Source organism: Hordeum vulgare, chromosome 6H (assembly GCF_904849725.1).
Source record: "Hordeum vulgare subsp. vulgare chromosome 6H, MorexV3_pseudomolecules_assembly, whole genome shotgun sequence".
NCBI classification, from domain to species: domain Eukaryota; kingdom Viridiplantae; phylum Streptophyta; class Magnoliopsida; order Poales; family Poaceae; genus Hordeum; species Hordeum vulgare.
Genome location: NC_058523.1, coordinates 530,841,095 through 530,867,796, shown reverse-complemented (window position 1 = coordinate 530,867,796; position 26,702 = coordinate 530,841,095). Strand labels below are relative to the sequence as shown.

At 39.4% G+C, this 26,702-nt stretch overlaps 2 protein-coding genes across 2 annotated transcripts; both read left to right on the top strand.

The window, feature by feature from the left end:
• The first annotated feature begins 11,883 nt into the window (after nucleotides 1-11,883).
• Nucleotides 11,884-13,612, top strand: LOC123404345 (ethylene-responsive transcription factor 1-like). The gene is made up of 2 exons (XM_045098266.1): nucleotides 11,884-12,043; nucleotides 13,002-13,612. Exons 1-2 carry the CDS (start codon nucleotides 11,884-11,886, stop codon nucleotides 13,610-13,612), a joined length of 771 nt encoding a protein of 256 aa, XP_044954201.1.
• A 6,757-nt stretch (nucleotides 13,613-20,369) lies between these two features.
• LOC123402488 (ethylene-responsive transcription factor 1-like) lies at nucleotides 20,370-26,147 on the top strand. The gene is made up of 3 exons (XM_045096410.1): nucleotides 20,370-21,130; nucleotides 25,024-25,820; nucleotides 25,897-26,147. The coding sequence occupies exons 1-3, from the start codon at nucleotides 20,986-20,988 to the stop codon at nucleotides 25,900-25,902; spliced, it is 948 nt and encodes a 315-aa protein (XP_044952345.1). The 5' UTR covers nucleotides 20,370-20,985; the 3' UTR covers nucleotides 25,903-26,147.
• Nucleotides 26,148-26,702: the final 555 nt, after the last annotated feature.

Sequence of the window (26,702 nt, the reverse complement as noted above, 5' to 3'; positions counted from 1 at the left end):
CATACATGGAGATTCAACAATCAATCATATGACAAAAGGGAACTACACAAACATGACATAAATGCAATAGATCATTTGCAAATAATTTAAAACATCAAACACCATCTTTACATAGGGGATTACAGAGGTTTGTGGGAGAGTCGACCGCTGTAGCTATGGAGGAGATGATGATGGAGGTGTTGGTGAAGGCGGCATCATGGCGGAGAGGATGGAGAAGGGGCAGCACGTGAGGTGCAGGGCGGCGCCGGTGGCCATCGGCAGCGTAGGGGGATCCTCGTGCGCCGGCCGGCCATCATGTGGGAGCGCCGCCCTTAGCCCCCTTCCTCCATGGCTTCTTGGTTCTGTATATGAGTCCTCCCCCATCGAGATGAGGCCATGTGGAAGGAAAAATTCGTGGTTTTTAGTGGCTGCCCAGAAATCAAGGTTTTCCTCTCCTTATATGAGCTGGGACGATCATCCTTGGCCCTCCGACGGATGCCCCTTTGATCCAAGGGCTCTTGGGAATCTCTAGAAGCTTCCTATGGACCCCTCTCAACCCTAATGAGGTCCCAAAGTCCTTGCTTGGTCAAATCCATCAAATATCATAAGAGTTGGACTCAATCACGTCACCGATTCCCATAATCCCATAATTAGATATTTGTCCTCCAGTAAAAGGGGCTTTCCTGGAGCGTCTGAACCCCAAATGGGCCGAATTGTATGTCTATAATTATCAGCCTAACATTCCCCACACTTGTGTCTTTTGTGAGATTTCCATTGGAGGCCGTCTTCGACCCATAATGTGGTAATATTTAATAAGGGTTTTGAGACAGATTTCAGGAAAGTCACAATTCGACTCCAACAAGGTTTCCTCTTCTATTTTTGATAGTTCTTACACATAAAAGTGTAAACCAAGAACATTATGCACTTTTGCAACTATTAATAGGTTAGTGCAAATAAATCATAAACTTAATATAAAAACAATTATAAAAAATATAAAAGTAGCATGAAACCATCAAAATTATAGATACGTTTTGGACGTATCAACGTGCAATTGCAAGCATTGCAAAACGACAACAACTTGCCCACCACGCGACTGCAACTAGGTGATTGTTTGTGAGTTGCATATCCACAAAACGGATACCTTTGTGTGCATTTTTTCATTTTTGTTTTTGTGTTGCCAACAAAGTTTTTTATTGTTTTATTTTCTTCACTTACATGTACAACACAACCCAACGAGTAAAAATTCGAAAAAGGAAAACCTAAAAGTTCCTAATGAAGCAGTAACCCACTAAAAAATCAAACCCACTAAAGGCTCAACCGAACAAACAATTGATGTCACCTTAGATGTAACATAATTATTTCACGTCTAGATGAGCCCTAGGCAAACCTATTCATATAACTATCGTGTATAATGTGAATGCTAATGATCGTGCATCGACGCTACTAACTCAATGGAGTAGTGTTTCCCAAAAAAACTCAATGGAGTAGTGGCCATGAGTGATATGCAATGATGAGTTAGAGATCTTTGTTGAGTGTCTTGGTTGGATGGTGCTAGTGAGTGATGAGTATAGTATTGTAGTACAAGAGTGTTGTACATCCTATTTCTCAGATGATAGGTGTCGTACAATCTTGAGAAAAATTGGCTTGGTATCAAAGATAGAAATTCAATACCGTCCATTCCTTCCCGAGGGGCAATATGAGAAATACCACATCTTTCAAGGGGTGAATGTGCAAGATTACCTTTAAAAGGAAACACTCACTTCCGGAACCTACCTCTTGCCTTCCGCCCGCCGTGTGATCCCTCACTCATGCATGTGCCCTACCATGTGCCCCCTTACCTAGGGGGCTGCTATAACACGACCATCGTGTACATAGGGGATTATTTTCGTCTCCAACCTACCAACATATAGACCCATTCCACTTTTTCATGTAAAACTCCGCCGATTTACGAACTCAGGTGATGCTACTAACCCCAAAGACTATGGCGAGGCACTACCGGCCATGTGCGGTGAAGAGATCATGGGGAACCTCAAGAGGCCCTTGGTGATAGGAAGGGTAATTCAGACAATGATGTGTCCCAAGAGCAGGAAGCTCCGAGTGCTGGCGTTGGCAACCACCATCACTTCACACGGCTCGATGAATTTGGGATTGGCCTCGGAGTGGACGACAATGACATGGACGTTGAGGAGTTCGAGGTCGACATGAGGGACTCCTACTTGGATCTCGACCATGGTGGGATGGCTTAGGAGGATGGTGATGTGAGGTTATCGAGATCAATCCATTCACCGCCGTCAAGATGTCCCTTTCTAAAGGTATTGGTCCCAAATCGTTGAAACTGGTTTTAATCCATGTATTAGAATTACCTTTGTTCCTTGTCTTGTAGAAGATAGTGTAGAATCACATTTTCTAATTTTTAGGTAGGACACAAAAGTTTGAAACTAGCTATGGTTAATTTTTTGATGAGCTTAATTATTTGCTTATGTTGTTAAAGCTTTCAAAATATTCTTAGCTCATAGCCTGAGGCGGAGCTAGGACCCAATCTCCTAGCCACGTCTGGGCGTGGCATCCATTCACAATATATAGCATACTGTAGTGAAACACAATAGGCCCATCGCTTAGTGTGAACATAAGTCCTCCCTTGGCGCTATAGGCAGCACCATACAATATAAGCTTCCCCGCAAGAGACGTTTTCAATTTTCACTTGGTTTACGATCGTATGTTGCCATGTTACTTCTTCTGAGTGTAAGTAAGAGACACAAAGTCATGAATAATGTTGCCATCTTAGTTTACGTTTTCTCTATATACATGGTTAGATCATGAACACATTATAATTTTTTATTGTTCATTTGAATTCATAAACTAATCATATAATAATGCTAATGATTGCACATACTTGATAGTATGTCAATTGGGGCAAATAGATATCTATGATTTACAAGGATCATAAGAGTTGCATAGTCATTTATAAGGGGATATTGGCTGAATATTAAGTAAGATACAAGGTCCATGCCATGTTTATTTTTTTAACAGATGTTAAATATCCATATATATGGTTAGATCAAGAATGTGATGAGAAAGTTAGAATGCTAACTCATAATTCTTATAGTTACTGTATAACAATGTTAATGATTGCATATAAAGTACATGCTAGGAACTCAACAGATTAGTTGTATTTTTATTTCAGAACAACGGAGTAAATATCTACGAGTGACTTTACAAAAATCCTAGAGTTACATACAATCATTTATGAGAAGATTTTTATCAAACTTTCGGTTGGATGAACCCGTCTTACTACAACAATAGAGACATACTTACATGTGTGAAGTACAATCTTGATCTAATAAATGTCATAAACTAGCTACGAGTGATTTGCAAATATTTTAACATTACACACAATCATTTATGGGAAAATGTTTGGTTAAAGATTTGGTTGGATGAACCTGTTCAATAAACCCATTCACAGAGAGTATACGAGAGTAGTAGTACAGTCATACTATAGGTGTGTAGTACAATATTGAGCTAATAAACGGCATAATTAGCTATGAGTGATTTGCAAAGATATTAGCATTACACATAATCATTTATGAGAGGATTTTTCTTAAATGTTTGGTTGGATGAGCCTGTCCAATATACCACACGAAGAGACTAAACCAACATTAGTCATACTAGATGCATGTAGTATAGTCTTGAGATAATTAATGATATAGCTATGAGTGATTTGCAAAGATCCTAGCATTACACACAATCATTTATGAAAATATTATTGGTTAAACATTTGGCAGGATGAACCCGTCCAATAAACTCGAACTAAGAGTGTACAAGAGTAGTGATACAATTATACTACATTCTGTAGTACAGTCTTGAACTATAAAATGAAGTAACTAGGTATCAGTTATTTGCAAAGATCTCAAAACAACACACATTAATTTATGAGAAGATATCGGTTAAAAATTTGTTTGGATTAACCCATTCAATACATTTGAACCGGGAAGTACAACCGTAGTAGTATACTCATACTAAAGTTGTGTAGTATAATCTTGAGAAAATAATTGTCCTAACTAGGTGTGAGTGATTTATAAAGATCTTAGCATTTCACACAATCATTTATGAGAAGATTTTTTCTTAAACGTCCAGTTAGATGAACCTATCCAACAAACCCGATCAAAGAGTGTATGACAATAGCATTAGACTCGTACTACATGTGTGTAGTACAACAATCTTGAGCAATATATGTTGGCTTGCCTTCAAAGAAAAAAGTCAAACATATATCAATCCATTAATTCAAGAGGTAAATACAAGAAATAACACTTCTCCCAAGGGACAAGAGCGTAAGATTCCCCTGAGTAGAAGTGCTTGGTTTCGGAACCTGCCTCGTGCCTTCCTCCAACATTGGGGCCATTCGCTGGTGTGTGGGCCCCATCGCATGCCCTCTCGCACCGTCACACGGCCACCATGTATATAAGGAGTGGCCTCACACCCATTTGCCGACCCACACCTTCTGCCCTGCTTAATTAAAACCGTCGCCCATTTACCAATTCCGGTGAGGCCTCTCCCCTCAACGACGACTACGACAAGGTACTGATGACGAGTTGATGGATTGACTTCTCGCCCCTCATTGGTTACCCCAAGTGGAAGGTGGAGATGTAGTCAGCATCAGATTTCCCTTACACGGAGACTGTAAGGTTTATCGAACCAGGAGGACTCCTAGGCTAACAAGTAGGTGTCTCCTGTCCTCGTCAGCACAAGACGTGGACCTGCACACACAACAAATAACTTTTCTCCCAACGAGTACACAAAGGTTGTCAATCTCTCTGGCCTTGTAGTTTGCAAAGGATCAAAACACAAGCGGGAAGGTAACAATGATTGCGACGGGAAAGTAAATGAAAGCGGTAAATGATGGGGGTGTAAACAATGGTTGTGATAAGGACCGAAGTCACATGATGTTCACTAGTGATGTCTCTCTCCCACAAGACGATAAAAAAACTATGCTTGGGTAAACAAGTCACAGTTGGGCAATTGACGGAATTATGATCCCACCGCATTGCTAATTATGCTACTTGATAGTTAGAGGTTCAATAGTAATGGGCAGTGCGCGAACACAAGTAGACCGTTTATTCATTAGCATCTACTTACTAATCATCCACCTTGATATATCTATCCAAAACATCTCTCTCGTATTAAGTTGCGAGCCCCACCCAAAGTGTAAACTCAAAGCAACGGACTACTGCATTAACGAATTATGCGTAAGGTAAACAATCCTTGCAACCGTGGTCACAAGCACTGTTGTTTTCTCCCTAGTGGCAACAAGCACATCCTCTAGTCTCATGTTTCTGTCACTCAAGCTAGACATCAAGGGGCATGAACCCACAATCATGCATAACGCTCCCTCTTGGAGTTACAATCTACTACTCGCCAAAGCAATAAATAGCAACGGAGAACATGCACGAATCACTAAGGAACAAAATATAAAATGATAATCAAATATATGACTCATAACAATCTGAGCATAATCTCATAATCCATCGGATCCCAACAAACCGAGCATAGCAATAGCAAGAGAATTACATAGATGCCTTGATCATGTAGGGCAACTCACAAGGACTAACCATTGAAGCACAAGATTGGAGAGAAGACATCACATAACTACTCGTCATGGACTCATGGTCCAAGGAGGACTACTCACGGCACGTTCGGGAAGCGTCCATGGCGGTGGAGAAGCTCCCAGAGGTCAATCCTCCCTCCGGCAGGGTGCTGGGAAGAGGTCTCCTGATGCTCCCGATCTCGGAAGCGCTGCGGCGGCGGAATGATGGATAAATTCACGATTCTAGATAGTCTGGAAGAGTTTCCTCTCGGAACCCTAAGTATAGGCCAAACAAGGGAACCGGAGGAGGTGGGACCCATCGAGGCATCCTCCTGGCGCGGCCTAGGGCCTATCTGTGCCAGCAGGTCGCCTAGGAGGCCCCTGACCCCCCTCTGGCCCATCTTCGTTGATCGAAAGCTTTTGTTTCGCTGATTTTTTATATTTTTCTAGAATTTTTTGGGCTACGAAAATTGGGTAAAATCTCCTGCAAAATAGACATCACCAGACATAAACTGACACTAGGTGCACTGAGTTAATAGGTTAGTCCAAATATGTGTAAAATAATATAAAAGTGTAGCAGAACATATAATAATGTCACCCAGAAGATCATGGAACAAGTAGAAATTATAGATACGTTTGGGACGTGTCAACATCCCCAAGCTTAATTTCTGCTCGTCCTCGAGTAGATACATGATAACACAAGAATTTCTGTGGTGACATGTTAACACACATATAAGAACTTCAAAGTAAAGAAAGTGAGATATGGAATTCAAGTCAAGACAATAACAATCAAGAGTCTATATCTAGTATTCAATTTAGCAAAGTAAGAACATTAGGTGCAAGAGCTCTCGCTGTCCATGACTCGAATGTCTCCGAATGGTGTTTGCGTGCAAGAAGTGGGAGATGCGTTGAGATCATACAATATTATTTAATTGAGAACTCAATCTACTAAAATTTCACACTTGGTCTCCTTCGGAATCTTATTTTGACTCATCTCCAGTCCACTAGTCAGGCACAAGTCAAAATGATCCTCTCCCTTTCGACTTTGAGCACACATGCAATGTATGAGCGTAAGCAAAATATGTTGGCACTTAGGATGGCAAATAGAATAATGATGGGAAAGGAAGACAAAAAGGTGTGAAAGGCTCACATCAATGAGGACAACCATAGGCGAGAGAAAGCCAAATGATAGATATGATGTGAGGAGTAGGGATTGCCATGTAACGGATGCACATATGAGCTAAGGTAAGCTCTCTAATGGAACTAGTGGGGGTGCATCCAACTTGTTTGCTCATGACGACCTAGAGCTCATTTGAGGAGGCTCATCATTGGAATATGCAAACCAAGTTCTATAGTGTAAGGGTCCCCACATATTTATGCATGAATGATAATCTCTATGTAGTACCAATAATGCAGTACGAGTGTGGATCTTTCAAAAGGAATAGTAGTGTTGCCCCCTTCTCTCTTTTTATTTCTTTTTCTTTTTCACTTTTTTTATGTTTTTTTGTGGCCTCTTTGGCTCTTTCTTCTATCTCCCATTTGTCCTCTTTGGGATCTTTTGTTTATCCTCTTTGGGATCTTCTACTCTTTTAAGGGCAACACTCTATATTTTACATGAATAAAAAGAAAAATCACCACACTTTATAAGAAGTACTCAACATAAAGGCAAGTGAAAACTATCATGATGTATGCAAATGTATGCCTCTGCCAGTGTAGCAGGATATGCAATGATACTAGCGCGTCATGTAGCAATAATTGGAGCAAGGCCCAACTATCATGCGGCTCCTCGATCAAGAAAAATTATGTAAGACATGAAGATCAAGTCATGAGATGGTGGATGTTGCATGGCAATGTATCTCGGAAAGGCTATGGAAATGCCTTAATAGGTAGGTTCGGTGGCTGTTTTGAGGAAAGATATAATGAGGATTATGTATGACAGAGTGTATCATGTCATGGGTTTGGATGCACCGGCGGAGTTTGCACCAACTCTCAATGTGAGAAAGGACAATGCACGGTACCGAAGAGGCTAGCAAAATATGGATGGTGGAAGTGCCAACAATCGAATACTCACATTAGTCTGAAGAACTCATACACTTATTATCGGTAAATCACTATCTAGTTAGGAAATTCACAAAGATACAATTACCCCGAGGAGGAGTGTTTGGTGGTTTGGTTATCCTTGCGCATCCTCGACTCATGGTAACTTGAGGGTACTCTATATATTCCAACCCCTCGAGAGGTTAGCGATCAATTTAGTAGCTAGAGTTCTCAACTAATTTTTAGTTTTTGAAAAACACACGGATTTCCCAAAATTCGACACGTATCACTAGTAGGCTCAAGCTCTTGGCACCAATAGTCCAAACATTACTCAAATCAATACCTCAAAACTATTGCAAGTTACTACTATACTTAAATAGCAACCTTAATTACCAACTCATGCAAGACACACAACTCAGTGCAATTAGCCAACTCTCTAAACAAGATAAGCTTGATAACTCAAGAGAGTTCCAGAAGCAACTTAAATAATATCTCTTAAAAATATAAGCATGAAAACTAAGAGCTAAACATGACAGTAGCTACAAAAATATGAAGAACACACAAAAAAAAGATAAGCATGAAAACTTATGTTGTGTTCTAGAGTGGAATGGAGCGTGTCTCTCTCCCGAACAAGGTAGGCTAGGTTCTGACTTGTTATGAACAGAAAGAAAAACTAAAAGAAACTAAAAAGTAAAGAGAGAGATGCTCCAAGCATAGCACATATCATATGAAGTGATAAAAGTATAGCATGGAGATGGACGAACTAATGATTGTTGATAGAGAAGGGGATGCACGGGGGCATCCCCAAGCTTAGATGCTTGAGTCTCCTTGAATATTTATCGGGGTGCATGGGGGCGTCCCCAAGCTTGAGCGCTTGTCACTCCTGTATCTTCTTTCATCATCTCTCCCATCGCATACTTGAAAACTCCCTTCATACGAAACTCATCATAAGCTGATTAGAGTGGTTAGTACCCTTAATAAAATAATTCATTACCTGCTGGAAATAAGTATTTTCATGAAAATCTACTGCTTCTAATGATTTCCAAAAGGTTTTTACAAATAAAAAGCAAGCTTAGGATTCGCAAAACAATGGAAACATAAAACATGGTAGAATCTTTGAAAAATAGAACATAAAGTAGTAAATAATTTATTTGGGGCACTTCTGCAATTCAAATAAAAACTCAGAACAAATGCCCGAAAGGCAATTATATATAGCATGATGTCAAAACAATTCAGATCAAAAAGATGATCTCGTGATGTTTGGCGATTTTTTCTGTCAAGCAGACAAAATCTGTTTCTCGACAGCATGTCACAACTTTTGAATTTTCTTGCAATCGGAGGCTATAACTTGGCACAATGCTTAAAAATAAAGATACAATGATGTTGCTACAGTAGTAACAAGCATCAATATCACTAAAACAGAAACTAAAAACAAATTGGGTTGCCTCCCAACAAGCGCTTTCTTTTATGCCTTTGAGCAAGGCATAATGCAAGAAGATCAAGTTGTAGCAATTGAACCATCATCAAGATCATCAAAGAGCTCTTCAATAATACAACTAGTCTTAAGAGGACTCTGAAATAGAGGATTAGTGGCAAAACTTCTAGGAGCAAAAGCAAAGGTAGTAAGACCAATTGGAATTTCATTTCTAATTCTATTTAAGAGACGTATCTCTTCGAGGATCTTCATAGTTTCAACACCCTTAGTAATAGGTATACTTGTTTGGGGTTGAGGAACCTTGGGTATGTTAACGAACCTAGGTACCTTCCTTTCGGGGGTTTCTACCTTTTTAGTCTTGATGGAGGATAGAGTAGTTCCTAAAGTTTCAAAAATATCCTCGATCTTATCAATCCTAGAAGGATCCACATCATGGGATTTAAGGGTCTAGAAATTTTTGTAAATTTTGTTCATGGAGCTACCAAGTCTATTTAAGTTCCCTTGAATCCTATGATCTACTTCATTAATTTTACTCATGCTTGGCACTTCTAGCTCTATTTTCTCAAGTTTACTCATAACATGAGATAAAGTGATATCATCCTTTATGTCAACAATAGGTGGGATTTTGACAAGATTTTCCATAACGTTAAGAGCCTCCCCAACGGGAGCTTCCAAGAAATTCACTCCTATTTCTGTGTCTAGAACAAACCTATGCCAAGAAGTAATACCAACATAAAAATTTCTAAGCAAAATAGTGGTGGATTTCTTCTTGGTGGCTCTATCTTGAGAATTTTTAATTCTATACTAATCATCTTTCAAACTTTCTCCAACCCTTTGTTTGAAGTTGAGAATCTCTCCTTCGGGTGCAACACTAGAGGCAAAGGATTTAGGCATACTGACTAAACGAAGCAAAGTAACAAATTTTTTTGTGGTTTTTGGTATAGGACTCTAAAGAAAAAACTAAAAAGCAAACTAACAAGACTAAAAAGAAAAGGTAAAAGATAGCGTGCAACACACCTATCTTGAAGACTGGAGTCAACAGCAACGGCGTTAGAAATTGGCTTGATGTCGAGTTGATTGATATACCTCTCGCCCCTCATTGGTTACCCCAAGTGGAAGGTGGAGATGTAGTCAGCAGCAGATTTCCCTTACACGAAGACTGTAAGGTTTATCGAACTAGGAGGACTCCTAGGCTCAACAAGTAGGTGTATCCTATCCTGGTCAGAGAAGATGTGGACCTGCACACACAACAAATAACTTTTCTCGCAACGAGTACAGAGAGGTTGTCAATCTCTCCGACCTTGTAGTTTGCAAAGGATCAAAACACAAGCGGGAAGGTTGTAGTGATTGTAACGGGAAAGTAAATGAAAGCGGTAAATGATGGAGCTGTAAACAATGGTTGTGATATGGACCGGAGTCACAAGACGATAAACAACTATGCTTGGGTAAACAAATCACAGTTGGGCAATTGAAAGAATTATGATCGCACCGCAATGCTAAGTATGCTACTTTATAGTTAGAGGTTCAATGTAATGGGCAGTACGCCAAGAAAAGTAGACCGTTTATTCATCAGCATCTTCTTTCTAATCATCCACCTTGAGATACCTATCCAGAACATCTCTCCGATATTAACTTGCGAGCCCCACCCAAAGTGTAAACTCAAAGAAATGGACAACTGCATTAACGAACTATGCGTAAGGTAAACCATACTTTCAACTGTGGTCACAAGCACCGTTGTTTTCTCCCGGGTGGCAACAAGCACATCCCCTAGTCTCATGTTTTTGTCACTCAAGCTAGACATCGAGGGGCATGAACCCACAATCATGCATAACGCTTTGGAGTTACAATCTACTACTGGCCAAGGCAATAAATAGCAATGAAGAACATGCACGAATCACTAAGGAACATAATATAAAAGGATAATCAAATACATAATTCATAACAATCTCAACATAATCTCATAATCCATCGGATCCCAACAAACCGAGCATAGAAATAGCAAGAGAATTACATAGATGCCTTGATCATGTACGGCGGGTCACAAGGAGAAACCATTGAAGCACAAGATTGGAGAGAAGACATCACATAGCTATTGGTCATGGACTCATGGTCCAAGGAGGACTACTCACGGCACGTCCAGGAAGCGTCCCTGGCGGTGGAGAAGCTCCCGGAGGTCAATCCTCCCTCCGGGAGGGTGCCGGTAAAAGTTCTCCTGACAATCCCGATCTCGGAAGCGCTGCGGCGGTGGAACGATGGAGAAATTCGCGATTCCAGATAGTCTGGAAGGGTTTCCTCTCGGGATTTTTAATATAGGCCAAAGGAGGGCACCGGAGGACGTGGGACCCACCCAAGCGGCCTCCTGGCATGGCCTAGGGCCAGGCCGCGCCAGCAGGTCGCCTAGGAGGCCCCAGGCCCCCCTCTGGCCCATCTTTGGTGATCCGAAAGCTTCTTTTTTGCTGATTTTTTTATATATTTTTTCTAGAATTTTTCGGGCTTCGGAAAATTGGGTAAAAGCCCCTGCAAAATAGACATAAGCATACAGAAATTCGCACTGGGCGCAATGAGTTAGTAAGTTAGTCCAAATATGTGTAAAATGATATAAAAGTGTAGCCAAACATATAACAATGTCACCCAAAAGATCATGAAACAAACAGAAATTGTAGATAATTTTGGGACGTATCAGGTACCGGCGGCCATCATGTGCGGTAGAGTGCCCCTTGCAAACGACAAGATTTCTGCGGTAACGCAGAAGGTGATGGAGGTGATGGTGTTGCCCGAGAAGAAGAAGCCCCTGCGACGCAACCGCGGGTACCGATGCTTCACTGGGCATGGCCGGTGCAGGGGACTCGGGATGGAATACGATGAGAAGGACTTTGAGGACGATTCCGGGGACTCTATCATGGAGCTGGTGTGCGGTGGGGTGGCTCAGAAGGATGACGACGATGAGTCCCTCTCCCAAGGTATCGGCCCGGGGTACCTTGCACTAGTTTCTAATAGATCCCTCTCCCAAGGTATCGGCCCCGGGTAGCTTGGACTAGTTTTTAATGTGGGTGTCATTACCTTTAGCGGTTAACCATTGTATTAACCCCGTCTTGGTTTAGTAGTCTCCATCGTATTTTAGGTCAAAGTATGACCACATAATTAACTAGTAAAATGTTAATGCATGTCATGAAAAGTTATATTGTTGGATTCTTTTTTGAGTGTAGTTTTGATGTTATTTTGGCCATGTTTAACTTATATTTTATTAGTTAGTCACGGTCAAAAATATGACCCAAAAATACAGGAAGTACTAGTAAACCATGATGGATGTCGTAGAAGATAGGAGATTGTGAGAGTGGTCGAAAATGGTTTCGTCGATCGATTGTGCATGATGAGAAATTGTGCATGGGTTGCTGTTTGGAAGGCTATGTTTGGGCCGTGTTACTCCTGTTTGCTTAGAGATTTTGGATTGGATGTGCTATCATGGAGTGATCCATGTGAATGGTTAGGATATTTCCATTTTTCTGTTGTGCTTGGTTGGTAGGCTATTTCCGCAAAGGTCTGGACCTCTCTTGAATTGTTTCCTCGGACGGTTGTAAGTGTGCGTGAGGATTGTTCTAGGTTGGTTAATTTATCAGTCTAAATGGTTATTCTGCTAAACATTGAATCCAACTTAAAAAACACATCCTTGATTCTGCATCATCTATAATGCAATTTGTAGATTAATAATTGCAGAATAATGTCAAGGTTCTATAACATGATATATCTTTATTAGAACCCTGGATTTGTTTTTGTTACGTTGTGATCTTTATTTTATTTGATCTATTTTCTGGTGACTTGTGCATTCGCTCGAACTTGACACATCATGGTTTAGTGTTCATTACAATCATTATATTTTACATATAAATTTATGACGAATTATTTACTATATGTGAGAGAAATTTGTCTGTGTTGGTCCCTCTTAGAATTGCCATTCATCTTCCATTGTAGATGACTTAAGCACCATGCCTATCACAGATTTTGATCGTCCTTCAGAAATGCCAAAAATAAGGAAGAGAAAGAACCAATTCCAGGGTATCCGTCAGCTCCCCTTGGGTAAGTGGGTTGTTGAAATCACACATCCTACCAAGGATGTCCATGTCTGGCTCGGTACTTTCAATAGTGCTGAAGAAGCTGCAAGAGGTTATGATGCTGAAGCACGCATGATCCATGGAAAGAAAGCTAAGGTTAACTTTACAGAGAAACCAACAAGACATGCTGACTTCGCATCAAACCAACCACTTGTTCCCGCAATGAACTATGCTGCCCCTGTTGAACCTCCTGTTATGGATATGTACTCTGACCAGGGTAGCAACTCTTTTGTCTACTTTGAGTTGGGCTGGGAGTATGACACCAAGACTGCACATATATCATCCATTGCTCCCAGTTCTACCAATGTTGAAGGAGAAGAATCTGCACTCGTCAAGAACAATACTTACAACTCTATGGTGCCTCATGTTATGGAGAATAATGCTGCCAATTTTGAACCTTGGATGAGATATCTTCTGGATGACAGCATGGATGAGCTGATTGATAGCCTTCTGAATTTTGATGTGCCCTAGGATACCATCGTCAACATGGACCTTTGGAGATTCGATGGCATGCCCATGGGTGGTCAATTTTTCTGAGGGATTCGAACAAAGAGTAAGCACTAAATTACATGTTCAGTCTGAGGTTTACAATATTTTCATTACTCTGTTTATGTTGTTGTTTCAGGAATAAAACTATGGGAGATTGGGAAGCACCCTATTGTCAGCTTCGGCTAGCATGTGCTCATGTGCAAGCCTAGATGCAAAAAAATAGTTGCATCCCGAGTCTGTTTTGTAATCGAACCTTTCCCTAGTTGATTGTCCGTGTGGAAGGCATCTATGCTGAACAATTGCATTTATGTTTGGTGAACTTTTATGTCGTCGTTACCATTTGTGAATGTGAACAACATAGATCTGTCGAGTTTGTTTTAATCTGTGCACTTGACCGTCCTTTTCTCTTTATATATATAAACGTAGGCTTGAATCTTGCACTACAACTACACTACATTCTTATATTATAACTACACTACAACTAAAGAAATCTCACTAAAAAATATACACTATAACTAAAAATTTAGTCACTAGCTATAACTATAATTACACTACAAATTCTGCACTACAAATCTAACTAAAAATCTGTGCTAAAACTATACTAAAATCTGACATTGCAATTAACCTAAAAATCTGCACTACAACTACACTACAATTACCTTAAAAATGAGCACTACAACTACACCAAAAATTTATACTACATCCTTACTCTACAATCGTACATTACAACTACACTAAATTGTACAATTCAACTAGAATAAAATCTGATATACGATAATCTCACAACAATTACCGTATAATTTTACACGACATTTACAGTAACAATTGTACACTATAACTACACTAAAACTCACTGGCGACGGAGACTACGGGGCTGGCGGGTCCTTAATGGCGGCGGTGGAGACAGAGACCATTACGAGGGTACGACAGTGGAGGCAGAGACCATGGCGAGAGGGCGGCGGCAGAGAAGAAGGTGACGAAGATGACGGGAGGCAGAGATGAAGATGTCGGTGGTGGAGGCGTGCAGACGGGGACGACAGTGGTGGAGATGAATACGAAGATGGCGATGGTGTGGAGTCAGAGACGGAGACAACAACCAGGGTCTTGGTCATTGGCGGCGGCAGGGTGGGAATGAATATGGGAGTACTCGTGGGTGGGGAATCCATCTGGGTGGGTATATGTGTAGTTAGATTTGGTGGGCAATGGTGTGTTTGCTGGCATCGGCCCACGTGGCCAACGCCATTGCTATGTACTTTTATTTTAGCTTATTTGTTTTTTGTACTCATTATTTTGTATTTCTATGTATGTTTAGTTTAATTTATTATGTTATTTGTTTCATTAGTTAGGAATTTTTTCATTTTCAATTTTTTGTGAATATATACACACACACACCCATACACACAGACATACTAATTAAAATAACAGTTTAAAAGATGATATATGTATATATATGGGAACAACATCGATCTCAATAACTAATCTGGCCTGCATACATACATTACAAAAGGATAACAAAAAAATAACAAATATAACTACTATTGGATCTAGACTAAGAAAATCATCAGTGTGATGACTCCCATGAGAAGAAATGTGGCCATCGATCCAGCTCAAAGAAATAGGCCAAGCATGCAATCGGATAAAAGTACACAACAAAGCATATTATTTTAATTTGGCCTCGCATCACATTGTTCTTGAGTTGCATCTCATCTATTTGTTGTATCGGTGGTCCAATGGAGTAGTCGAGCAACTTATTTACATACTTCTGGACGAGATCAAACCATATCCATGTGAAGCAATATTTCCCCCCTGATTTCTGTGGATCAGATTATATATACACACATATTGATGTGAGCGACACTAAAGGAGTTGAATTGTGCAAATTAGCTAAAGATATATCGACATGTATTTAATATCGTATACATACCTTTCCACTGTTGGCGTGGATGTAGAACTCTGTGTATGGATTCCTTTGTGTGTGCGACATATGCTTATCAACAGGACATTGACAGCCGCAAAGCATCACAAGTTCCCTCAATCGATTCCCGATATCTTCGATGATGGTGGCGTAGCTGCCGAATTGAACGAAATTCGCGCTGCTGCGGCGGGATGATTTGTTGGATAGGGCCGACTGCATTAATTGACCTTGTTGAGCTCATGCATTGCCAACAGGGCCAGACGGGAGCTCGGACAAGGTGACGGAGTCCGAAACTTTTGACACGCTTTGCTAACAAAGGTCCATAACTAGGTGGATCTAACTAGTTAGGAAGAAGAATTTTGTGGTGAATTAGAAGTGAATGTATTTGAGAAACAAATAGGGGTTAACAACACATATGTAGGCAAATCTTAGTGCTGGTGTTCACGAACAGTGAACGCGAGCACTACATTATATAGTTGTGACGTGCAAGGATATCCGACGCGACCAATATCTTTCGACTCGTCAACACAACATGGCCCAAATTTTGGTGATGTTCCAATTTATATCCACGCCAACACTACCTCTACAAACTTGGTGTGCTAATTTATCCAATGCGAGCCCTATTTGAGAAAAATAGTGTTGGCACAACATCAATTTTGTGTGCCACTAACATAAATTGTGTCTAGCCATATCTCCACTAGTGTTGTGTGAAGACCATCTTTGAGTTAAATATTTTATCTTCATCTTGGTCAACATTTATCTTTGATCCATGATTACTGATGATGTCTTGACGGCCATATTGATTTCTTCACTATGCTTCATTGCTTCAAAACATGATTACCAATTTCACAATTCACAATGACCATATCAAGTTTCTCCATGAATTTCATAATAGCTATAAATTACTTGTCTTCATGATCCAACATAGTCTCTTGAGAGGCACAATGAATTCTTCACTTAAATTACTTTCTTGAAGATATATTCATCCATGACGCAACATATGAGATCATCATGATACTATTTTCAAGACATATGTAGAGTTCTTCTCTTTAATTATTATCTCAAGATCATGATCCAGCATGGTTCAACCCATAAGCCAAAGCATGAGAATGTCTAAGAGTATCAATGAACTCTACATAGATCACATCGTGTTCATCACATTGGATTCATCTTGATAGTATTGTATTTGATTCAATCATTGATCGTGGAACAAGCATCCATCAATTCATCCAGTATTCTTCATGCATTGCAAAATGAACTTTCCTTCAAATGTATAACTCAATGCAAACATTAGTCCATTAGGATTTCCATAAATTACCAAAACCACACAAGGGGACTACATGCACTTTCAGCTTCACACACCCAACTGTGGCATTCTGCTAATATTTTTGTTGGTTTTTTTGAGATAATTCTACCTCCAGAACCCCACTATAAAATTTTGCTTGGCAATTCGATTCATACACAATAATTGGTTAGCTAGCATTTAATTATTATGTAATTTTTTTGCAGGATTACATTCTTTGATTAATTTTTTTCATGTAATAATATTGTTGAATGTGCATAAGGTCTAATTACATGCATGATACCTCCTTTTATTATATCTTTTGTTCATGATTTTTGAGAGTACATTCAAACGTAATCACTGCCTTGTCCCCGACTATTGTCTTGGTCAGATCACGATCCGAAGAGAACTACCACGTTGACCTGCAAACACCCCCCACAACCTAGCACATCGAGCAAAGCAGCCACACGAGATAGGAGTTATCAGGCCAGCCATTCCCGTGGGAATGGAATCCATCGACGTTGGAGATCCACGAGTTGCTTCCGTCATCCGCTACTAGAAATCATTGTTGTACTCATTCGACCTTTATGGTCTGGTATCGAAATTTTTGTCACTACTTGGAATTATGTATCAAGGAAGTGTCCACTAGCAAACGGTAATTTTGGGGATGTTTATGACACAAGGGTCATTTGCTGGGATTTTATGTCTCGAAAAACAGGCTCGGACAAATTACTACCATAGTTTTGTTATCCGCTTATACTATAGTTTCCATGACTTATATTGGTAGATATAAATTTTGGAAATGATAGTATACATTAGCTAATGTTTAAAAATTATTATGCAACTTCTCTTGGCAGTACATGAATTGTTGATATATTCTTATGTGTACTAATGTATCTCACGAGTTCTTGTGAAGTTTTCTGTGGATGACGTTTTGAGACTTAGGGGAAACCGTGATATTAGAGAAATTAACGAGACATGAAAGCTCAAGATTTGGGATACCCAAGGCTCCCCAAGTCAATGTTACAAGAAGTCTAACACATCTAAGCTTGGGGATGCCATGTTAGGCATTTAACCTCTCTTCATCAAGAATTATCAGTTAGTCAATGTTGATCCTAAGTTTGTATTTATTCAAATGATATCTGCTATTCTTGGAGTGTACTTTTGTTTTGTTTGTGGTTTCAAATCATTCTTTAATCGGAAATCCTTGATTGAGAGAGTCTTGAAGTAGCTACCTATTTACTTAACTACTCTTTGTTCTTCACTTTTATCTTCTTGGAGTAGTTTGATGTCTACTCTTGTGCTTCACTTATATCCTAAGAGTAAAATATGAATGAATTTAATTTCATAAATATAAAAATATACATGTGCCTTATGCTGGGTAGTGGTTTCATATTGGGTTTAGAAAGTAAAATCAATTGAAGTTTGACGATAACAATTATGGTCATACAAGAAATTCATGAAAGACTAGTATAAGGAACAGAAATTTCACATACAAATATATTATCTTGGACATCTTTTATGATTGTAAATACCCATTAAGTATTTTAAAACTTGATCAAGTAGTTGATGTTGGATATGTAAGAAAATGTAATGGTTTATGTTTTGGTACATTTTCATAGAATTTATATTGTTATGGATCTTCCAACATGTGGTGCTTCTTCATAACCTTTTGCTAGCCAAAATTTCTGTACTAAGTAGGATTAATGCATGTGCATCCAAAAATCCTTGATCTAAGTTTCTTCCATGAGTTTCCACCATATTTACCTATATACGGTATTACCCTGTCGTTCCAAGTAAATTTGCATGTGTCATCTCTAAAACTTTCAAATAAACATCTATTTTGTGTGCCCATACTGCCCATGGAGCGATGGGGCATTCATATCTTCTATGCTAATCGAGTTATTTTTATGATGGGTGTTTATTCACTTGTAATTGCACGACAGAGGCTGGTAATAGGGATGCACAATCCCGCTAAACAAGAAATAAATAAATAATAATAATAAAACATAGCCCCCTAGAAAGTTTATTGTTTGGAGGGCACCCGTGAATTCGACTAGGCATGACTTGTGTTTGTATGGTTGAGTGGTAGTAAACTTTTCATTTCCGCATGGCAACCACTAATAATGTATTTTACATGGAAGATATTGAAAATCCTTTATCGTGACGTTGACAGGACAGGCACACCACCCAAAATATGCATTTATCTTAGTTTTAAACTTTGAGCTTTGGCACCTTTATTAATCCCTGCTCCCCTCTGCGAAGGGACATTCTATTTACTTTCAAGTTATTTAGTTTTCATGTTGAGTGAACTTCTTATTTCAACCTACATCTCTACTTGGCAAGCATCATGTGGCGGGGAAAGATCCATGAACATACATCAAGTCAAATATATTTGATCATGAGTCATTATTATTGACAATTATCTATATGATAAGTAAGTTGGGAAGCGAAACATTAAGCCCCTCTCTTTCTATGTGTTTGATGGATGTTGTTTGTTATGAAAATATTCTTTGAGTACCATCAATCATAGAAGACTATATGATAAGTGAGTATGTTGATCTCTTACTTAGACTTTGTAGAACATATTATGAATTGTAATTATTTGGCGACTAAGAACATAGGTTGTTAAGTTTCAAGAGAATGCATGATTTGAGTCATGACACGTGAATTGATTTCTACTTTATCATGATGAGTTTTATGAGAAAGAGTTTCTGCTTATGATGCTAGGAAAAGTGATAGAGATTATCATTGACCAAACTTATACACTATCATAGCATTCACACTTCATAAATTATTTCTTTTATCATTTAACTACTCAAAGACGAGTAGGAATTATGCTCGTGGATGTTGATACATCTCCAACGTATCGATCATTTATGAAGTAGTCATGCCATATTTACAATGACTTTATATGGTTTTGGTGCACTTCTATATGATTTTTGGGAACTAACCTATTGACCTAGTGCCGAGTTACAGTTTCTGTGTTTGTCTATTTTTTGTTTCATGGAAACTCCATACCAAAGAAAGTCCGAATGCCACGAAAATTTATGGTGATTTTTATGGACTAGAAGAGACCCAAGGAGACTTAGAGATGGACCAAAGGGTTGTCAGGGGAGCCATGAGACTCGAGGTGTGCCCCCTGAGCTCGTGGGTCCCTTGGATAACCCCTGGCATAGATAGGGCAACCCCCAGAAACAAACCTAGAACTTCCTCTTCTCCACCACAAGCGTGTGCTCCAAAACGATCTCATCCAGAGCCTTTTTTAGGCACCTTGCTGTAGTGGAAAATTATCACCACAGACCATCTACATTATCTAGGCGGTATCCATCACAAGGAGGGAGTATTTGAGTCCGAGGCTGAGGGTATGTACCAGTAGTTATGTGTTGGATCTCTCTCTATCTCATGTTCTTAATTTTGCATGATCTTGATGTACCACGAGCTTTGTTAATATAGTTGGATCATATAATACAAAATTAAGTCCATCAAATTTGTCAAGATCTTGATGTAGCTAGTGGGCCTAATTTTTTGCACGATTTTGATGTAGCTACTAGGTCTAGTTTGCACTACCCTGCTTTACATCAAGATAGAGACGGAAAATGCTAGTTAGTACTTCATACAAAAAAATCACAAGGGAGGTGAGTCATACAATCTTGAGTAAATAAATGGCGTGCTACTAAAGATAAAGATTCAGTTCTCCATCCATTCATTTCCTAGGGCCATTACTGAAATACCACTTCCGTCAAGGGGCCAATGCAAAAACATTCCCCCGAATGGAAATGCCCGCTTCTGGAACCTACATCATGACTTTCACCCGCTCTACGACCTCTCACCGATGTGTGGCCCCCACCATGCACCCCCTCACAAGGGTGACGTTGTCATGTGGCCACCGCATATATAGGAACAGTCCTCGACCCCATCTTCCAACCTACACACCCGCTCCCCCGCTTCATTAAAAACTTTGCCAAGTTACCAATTCCGGCGAGGTTCCTTTTCCTCAATGACTATGATGAGGCACTAGCGGTCATATGTAGAGGTGTGGTCGTGGAGAACATAAAGACGCTCATTGTAGCGGAGGTACTGAAGTGGCTTGAGAAGAAGAGAAGCCGTGACAAACGACACTTCCTGGGGCATATCAAGTTTGGGATCGGGCTTGAGATGGAGAAAGAATGGGAGGAGTTTCTGGTCGACTCCACGGACTCCGACTTGGACCTCGGGCATGATGGGGTGGTTGAGGAGGATTACAACGACGACGTTGTCGAGATCAAGCCATTTGTCTCCATCAGTAGGTCCCTCTCCAAAGGTATTGGCCCCATGTCGCCAGAACTGCTTTTATTCAGTGTATTAGGCCTTTTCATTCTTGTTTACTGTAGAACATACTATACTACCCCAATTTCTAATTTTTAGGTAGGATAGAAGTTTAAAGCCGTGTATAAGCATAGCTACAATATATATTTTCTATTTTTACTTGGTTTACACTTATGTTTCCTGGTTTGTCTGGTTTACCCTCGTATGTTTTTTTAATTTTACGCGATTTACATTCCTTTTATCTCTATAAATTGAGTGCCAACAAAAATTTACATATTGATCCCTAGGTAACAGCGTAATTTATGCATCAACAGGCCTACAAAGGCCGCTCCCAAGTTAGATTTCCGGTTGCATTGTTAGGTAGGATAAAGGTTTATAAGCCATGTGTATTGTTAAATCTTGGATATTTATAAATTTTTCTATTTATGGTTTGCACAATTTTTATGATATTTGAGTATAAAAAACTCATGAGTAGATTTTCTATGCAAATTATATATTTGGACCCAGAGTTGTTGCTTCATTCATGCATCGGCCAGTCTTATCCTCCACAAGAAACAAAACCACCCTCAAATTATTATTTTTCGGTGTTAAGTAAGACGCAAAGTCGTGAAGCAAAGTTGTCATGTTAATCTACAAAAATAGTTAATAATGTCTATATACATGGTAAATCATGAGTGCATTATAAACAAGTTGCAATGCACATTTATAATTCATAAACTAAATGTATAATAAAGCTCATGATTGCACATACGTGACAGTATCTCAATGGATAAGTAGATATGTGTGATTTACTAGGATCATAGAGTTACGAAGTTATTTATAAAGAAATCTTGGTTGATATTAAGCAAGACATATGGCCATAGAGCAACGATGTCATGTTAGTTTAGAAAATGTCAGATCTCCATATACATGGTTAGATCAAGGATGCGATGAGAAATTTGCAATGCTAACTTACAATTTATTTAAGGCTAGTTATTACACTTGAAGTAAATGCAAGTAACTCAATGGAGTAACTTCTAATTTCTTTGATTACATTGGAGTGAGTAGCTATAGGTGATTTACAAAAATCCTAAAGTTACACATAGTCATTTATGAGAAGATATTGGTTGGATGAACCTGTCCAATAAATCCAGACTGAAGGCGTATGCGAGTAGTAGTAAATTCATAATATAGATGTGTACTACAATCTTGAGATAATAAATGAAATAACTAGCTATACGCTTATTTGCAAGGATCTTAAAATTACATACAACCATTTATGAAAAGATATTAGTTAATTAAATGTTTGGTTGGATGAATCCGTCCAATAAACTCGGGCGGGCTGAGTAGGACCGTAGTAGTACACTCATACTAGAGGTGTGTAGTATAATCTTGAGATAATAAATGGTGTAGCTAGGAGTCATTTGCCAAGATCTTCGCATTACACACAATCATTTATGAGAATATTTATTAGCATTACGCACCATCATTTACGAGAATACTTTATGTTAAGTGTTCGGTTGGATGATCCGTATAATAAAAATGGATGAAGATTGCACGACAGTAGTAGTACAGTTGTACTATAGGTGTGTAGTACAATCTTGAGCTCATAAATGAAGAAAATAATTATGACTTATTTGCAAGGATCTTAAAATTACATACAATCATTTATGAGAAGATATTAGTTAAACGTCCACATGGGACGTACGACCACCATGAGAAGATATTGGTTAAACATCACAAACGCATAGTGCAATCCTCACGACCTTTAAGCCGCCCATGGTGTTGCGGAGGGTGGTGGTGGTGGTGTTGTGGTGGTGGTAGTCGATGCTTCACAGGGATCGGCGGGCTTCAGGTCGAGCTCCGCTTCGACGATGACGAGGGGCGCTTTAAGGCCGACTTTGAGGACTTCAACACCGACTCTGGGTACTCCGACTTGGATCTCGGGTGTGGAAGTGTGCCTAAGGAGGATGAAAATGATTAGCTTGTCAAGGTCAACCCGTTCTCTGCCAAGACATTCCTCTCGAAAGATATCAGCACACAAGAACATGCAAAGGAGAACCTGGGTACCCGCGTACCCTATATGAATTTTTTTTAGTAATTCAAAAAAGGTTTAAAAAACTCGTAATCTTTTTTGGTATCAAACATCAACATGTATTGTAGTCGTATAAAAAGATCCATCAGAGAATGACTCTCGTTGCATCATGGGTCAAAGATTCGGCAAAAAAGCTATATACAAGTACTATTCACCCTATATTGTCGTCATCAACTTGTCTTTTTTGCCATGAAGTCAGTAGGAATCATTTCTTGTCCAAATTTTTATACGAGTACACTACTTGACCATGTTTGATCCCAAAAAAGATTTGGAATTTTTTTAAAAAAAATTTGGATTACTAATTTTTTGGCACATATAGGATGTGCGGGTACCCGAGAGCACCGAGTTCTCGTCGATCGGCACATATTGCTTCACTAGATTTTAATCTGCTTGTTTTATAACCTTTTGCGATTGACCACTATAGAAGCTAATATATTGTGTGGTTGGCTCAAATTCCTTGGATAGGAAAAGAACTTTTGTGGGGTTGGTATTGGAATGCTTTATTTAGGGGTACTAGGGCATCTCAAATCTTGTGCCACAAATTTGACATACTAAACATCCGTGAATATGTATAGACACGTCTGCGGAACCAGATACGGAAACCGACCATTCACCCTATACCTCAAATAATTGCCTCTATTAACTTAAAAACTAGTAATGACCTTACATCAAATAGCCATGGTGTTCCATCATATACAATGATGTCTAGTTTGTGAGAGCCGCAACCTAATCCACTTCCAAACAACCATTGAGAGTTGCAACTCTTCTGCAAAATAGCTTGTCAGAGATGCAAACCTTCCACCAAATAACAATTAAGAGAAATCAAACTGATTTCTAAATTATTTTAATCACTCCTTCCTCCAAAGAAAACAAAGAGGAGAGAGGTTGTGGCATGGGGTACATGGTGGTTTCTTATTGGCAAGGAAAATGCGTGAACTCCCAAAGATCATCCCCAGCTTAGCATATGATTTGCACAAATTAGGAGGCTTGAATGCGTCCACGGATATATCATGTATGCGACACCGGATTGGATGAAAAAAAATTGGTTGGATGCCTTGGCACCTATTTGTTTAGAGATTTTGGGTTGGAGTGGATTGGATGTTATGAAGTGAATTGGGTTAAGGGCTAGCCTTTTTTCGTTTCTCAGCCATGTTTTCCTAAAATGATTAGGCTGGAAGGCTAGTTTAGGCATTGTTGCTTCAGGGAATTGATTTTGGTTGCTAGGTTGTCGACTTATGATTTATGTTATTTGTGAGCTTTGATGGTGATTCATATGTTTAGTGTTTATAGTCAAGAGGGGTTGAAAATCCACAGAAAAGGGCCGAATTTCTCAGTTATTTATGGAGGTCTCGGCCTTTTGGATTGTTGCCTTGTTTTAGATGGCTGTAGATTTGCATGGAGATTTTCTATACTTGGCTCAGTGCTCCCTTGAAGGATGTTGTAGTGACTTTTGAGTCCTACTAGAAAACAATCATTGTTTCTGCATAGTCGATAATGGAATATATTTTTTCGGGTCGTCAATAATGGGATTCATAGATTAATAATTATAGTATGATGGCAAAGGTCTATATCATGTGATTTGTTCATCAGAACCATAGATTTCTATAAGTTGTGATGTACTTTATTTTATTTGTTTTGTGGGTGAAGGATTCTTTCACCCAAACGTCCCGCGATAGTGCAATGTTATAATGATTGTGATAGCATACATATTAATTCATGTCTATAATGAAATTGATTACTTTTTGTCAGACAAGCTTGTGTGTGTTCGTCTATCTTGGCATTAACACTGATCTTCCATTGATCTTCCATCGCAGATGACTTATGCACCATGCCTACTGGTGGTTTTGATAGTCCTGCACAAAGGTCAGCAAAAAGGAAGAGAAAGACCCATTACAAGGGTATACGGCAACGCCCCTGGGGTAAGTGGGTTGCAGAAATTAGAGATCCTATCAAGGGTGTCCGTGTTTGGCTTGGTACTTTCAATAGTGCTGAAGAAGCTGCAAGAGCTTATGATGTTGCAGCACGCAGGATCCGTGGCAAGAAGGCCAAGCTTAACTTTCCAGAGGACAGAACATTTGCTCAGAAGTCTCGTGCTCCCCCTACTGCTCCTGAAGTACCCAAGCCAAGAACATCACGGGAACATATTTTCGTACCAGCAGTCAACAATCTTGGCAACCGAAGTTCTTTCGTCTACCCATCTGCTAGCTTTGCATCAAAGCATCCAGTTGTTCAGCTTGACCACGTGTCAATGAGCTCTGTTGCCCCTGTTGAAGCTCGTGTTACAAATATGTACTCTGACCGCGGAACTAACTCCTTTGGGTGCTCTGACTTGGGCTGGAATTACCACACCAAGGCTCCACATATATCATCCACTACACGCATTTCTACCATTGTCGAAGGAGATGGATCTCTGCATGTCAAGAATAACACCAACAACTTAATGGTGCCTCATGTTATGGAGAATAATGCTGCCAATTTTGAACCTTGGATGAGATATCTTATGGATAATAGCGTGGATGAGATGATTGATAGCCTACTGAATTTTGATGTGCCTCAGGATTCCATTGGCAATATTTCTAAGGGAACCAAACCCTCTATATCGGGACAAAGGGTAAGCCTTCCAATATGAATGTTCAGTTCGGGTGATAATATTTAAATAACTCTGAACTATTTGTTATGTGTTTCAGGAATAAGACTTTGGAAGCTTTGGAAGCACCTGTTTTCTCCTCTGCCTAGCATATGGTTATGTTCAAGCTTAGATGCAAAAAAGGTGCATCATGAGCCTGTTTTGTAATTGACTCGCTCCCTAGTTGATTGTCGCTATGTGGCCGCCCTCTATGAGTCTGATACATAGTTGTCTTGTATTTTGTCAACTTTTATGTCATCCCTACAATTTCTGAATGTGAACTTCATGAATCTATGTCCAGTTTGCTTTAATCTGTGCACTTCTTCATATTTTTTCTTTTGTTATGGATGTTTATTTCTTTTTGGGATAAAAGTAGCTTACAAGCTACCATGTTTATCTAAGCCGAATAGATTATATTTATTTTTATTACTCGAGTGTTATTGAATTTGGTGTCACGTTTTCTTCAATTGGTCTCAAGTTTGCTTTAATCTGTGCACTTGATCGCCTTTTCCCTAAATCTGGTGTACCAGATTTACTAATATTTGATACTACACTAGTAAAAAATGGGGCTATAGTCCCGGTTGGTAAGGGCCTATAGTCCTAGTTGGAGACCGGGATTATTATCTTGGGACTAAAAAATAATTTCATTTTTTATGATTTTCAAATCTTTGAATTCTTTGACAATTTAATCTCTAATCATCCCTACTCACTCCATTCATTTCAAATAATCTAACTTCCCGGTCGATCACCCATCCTCTCACTAATCCAGCCCAAGCATGCTTAACTTTTCGATTCTATCTCCACTACTTACCAAGTATCCACTTGTTTAGCCAAGTCGCCAGTTCATAGAAGTGCAAGTTCATCAAC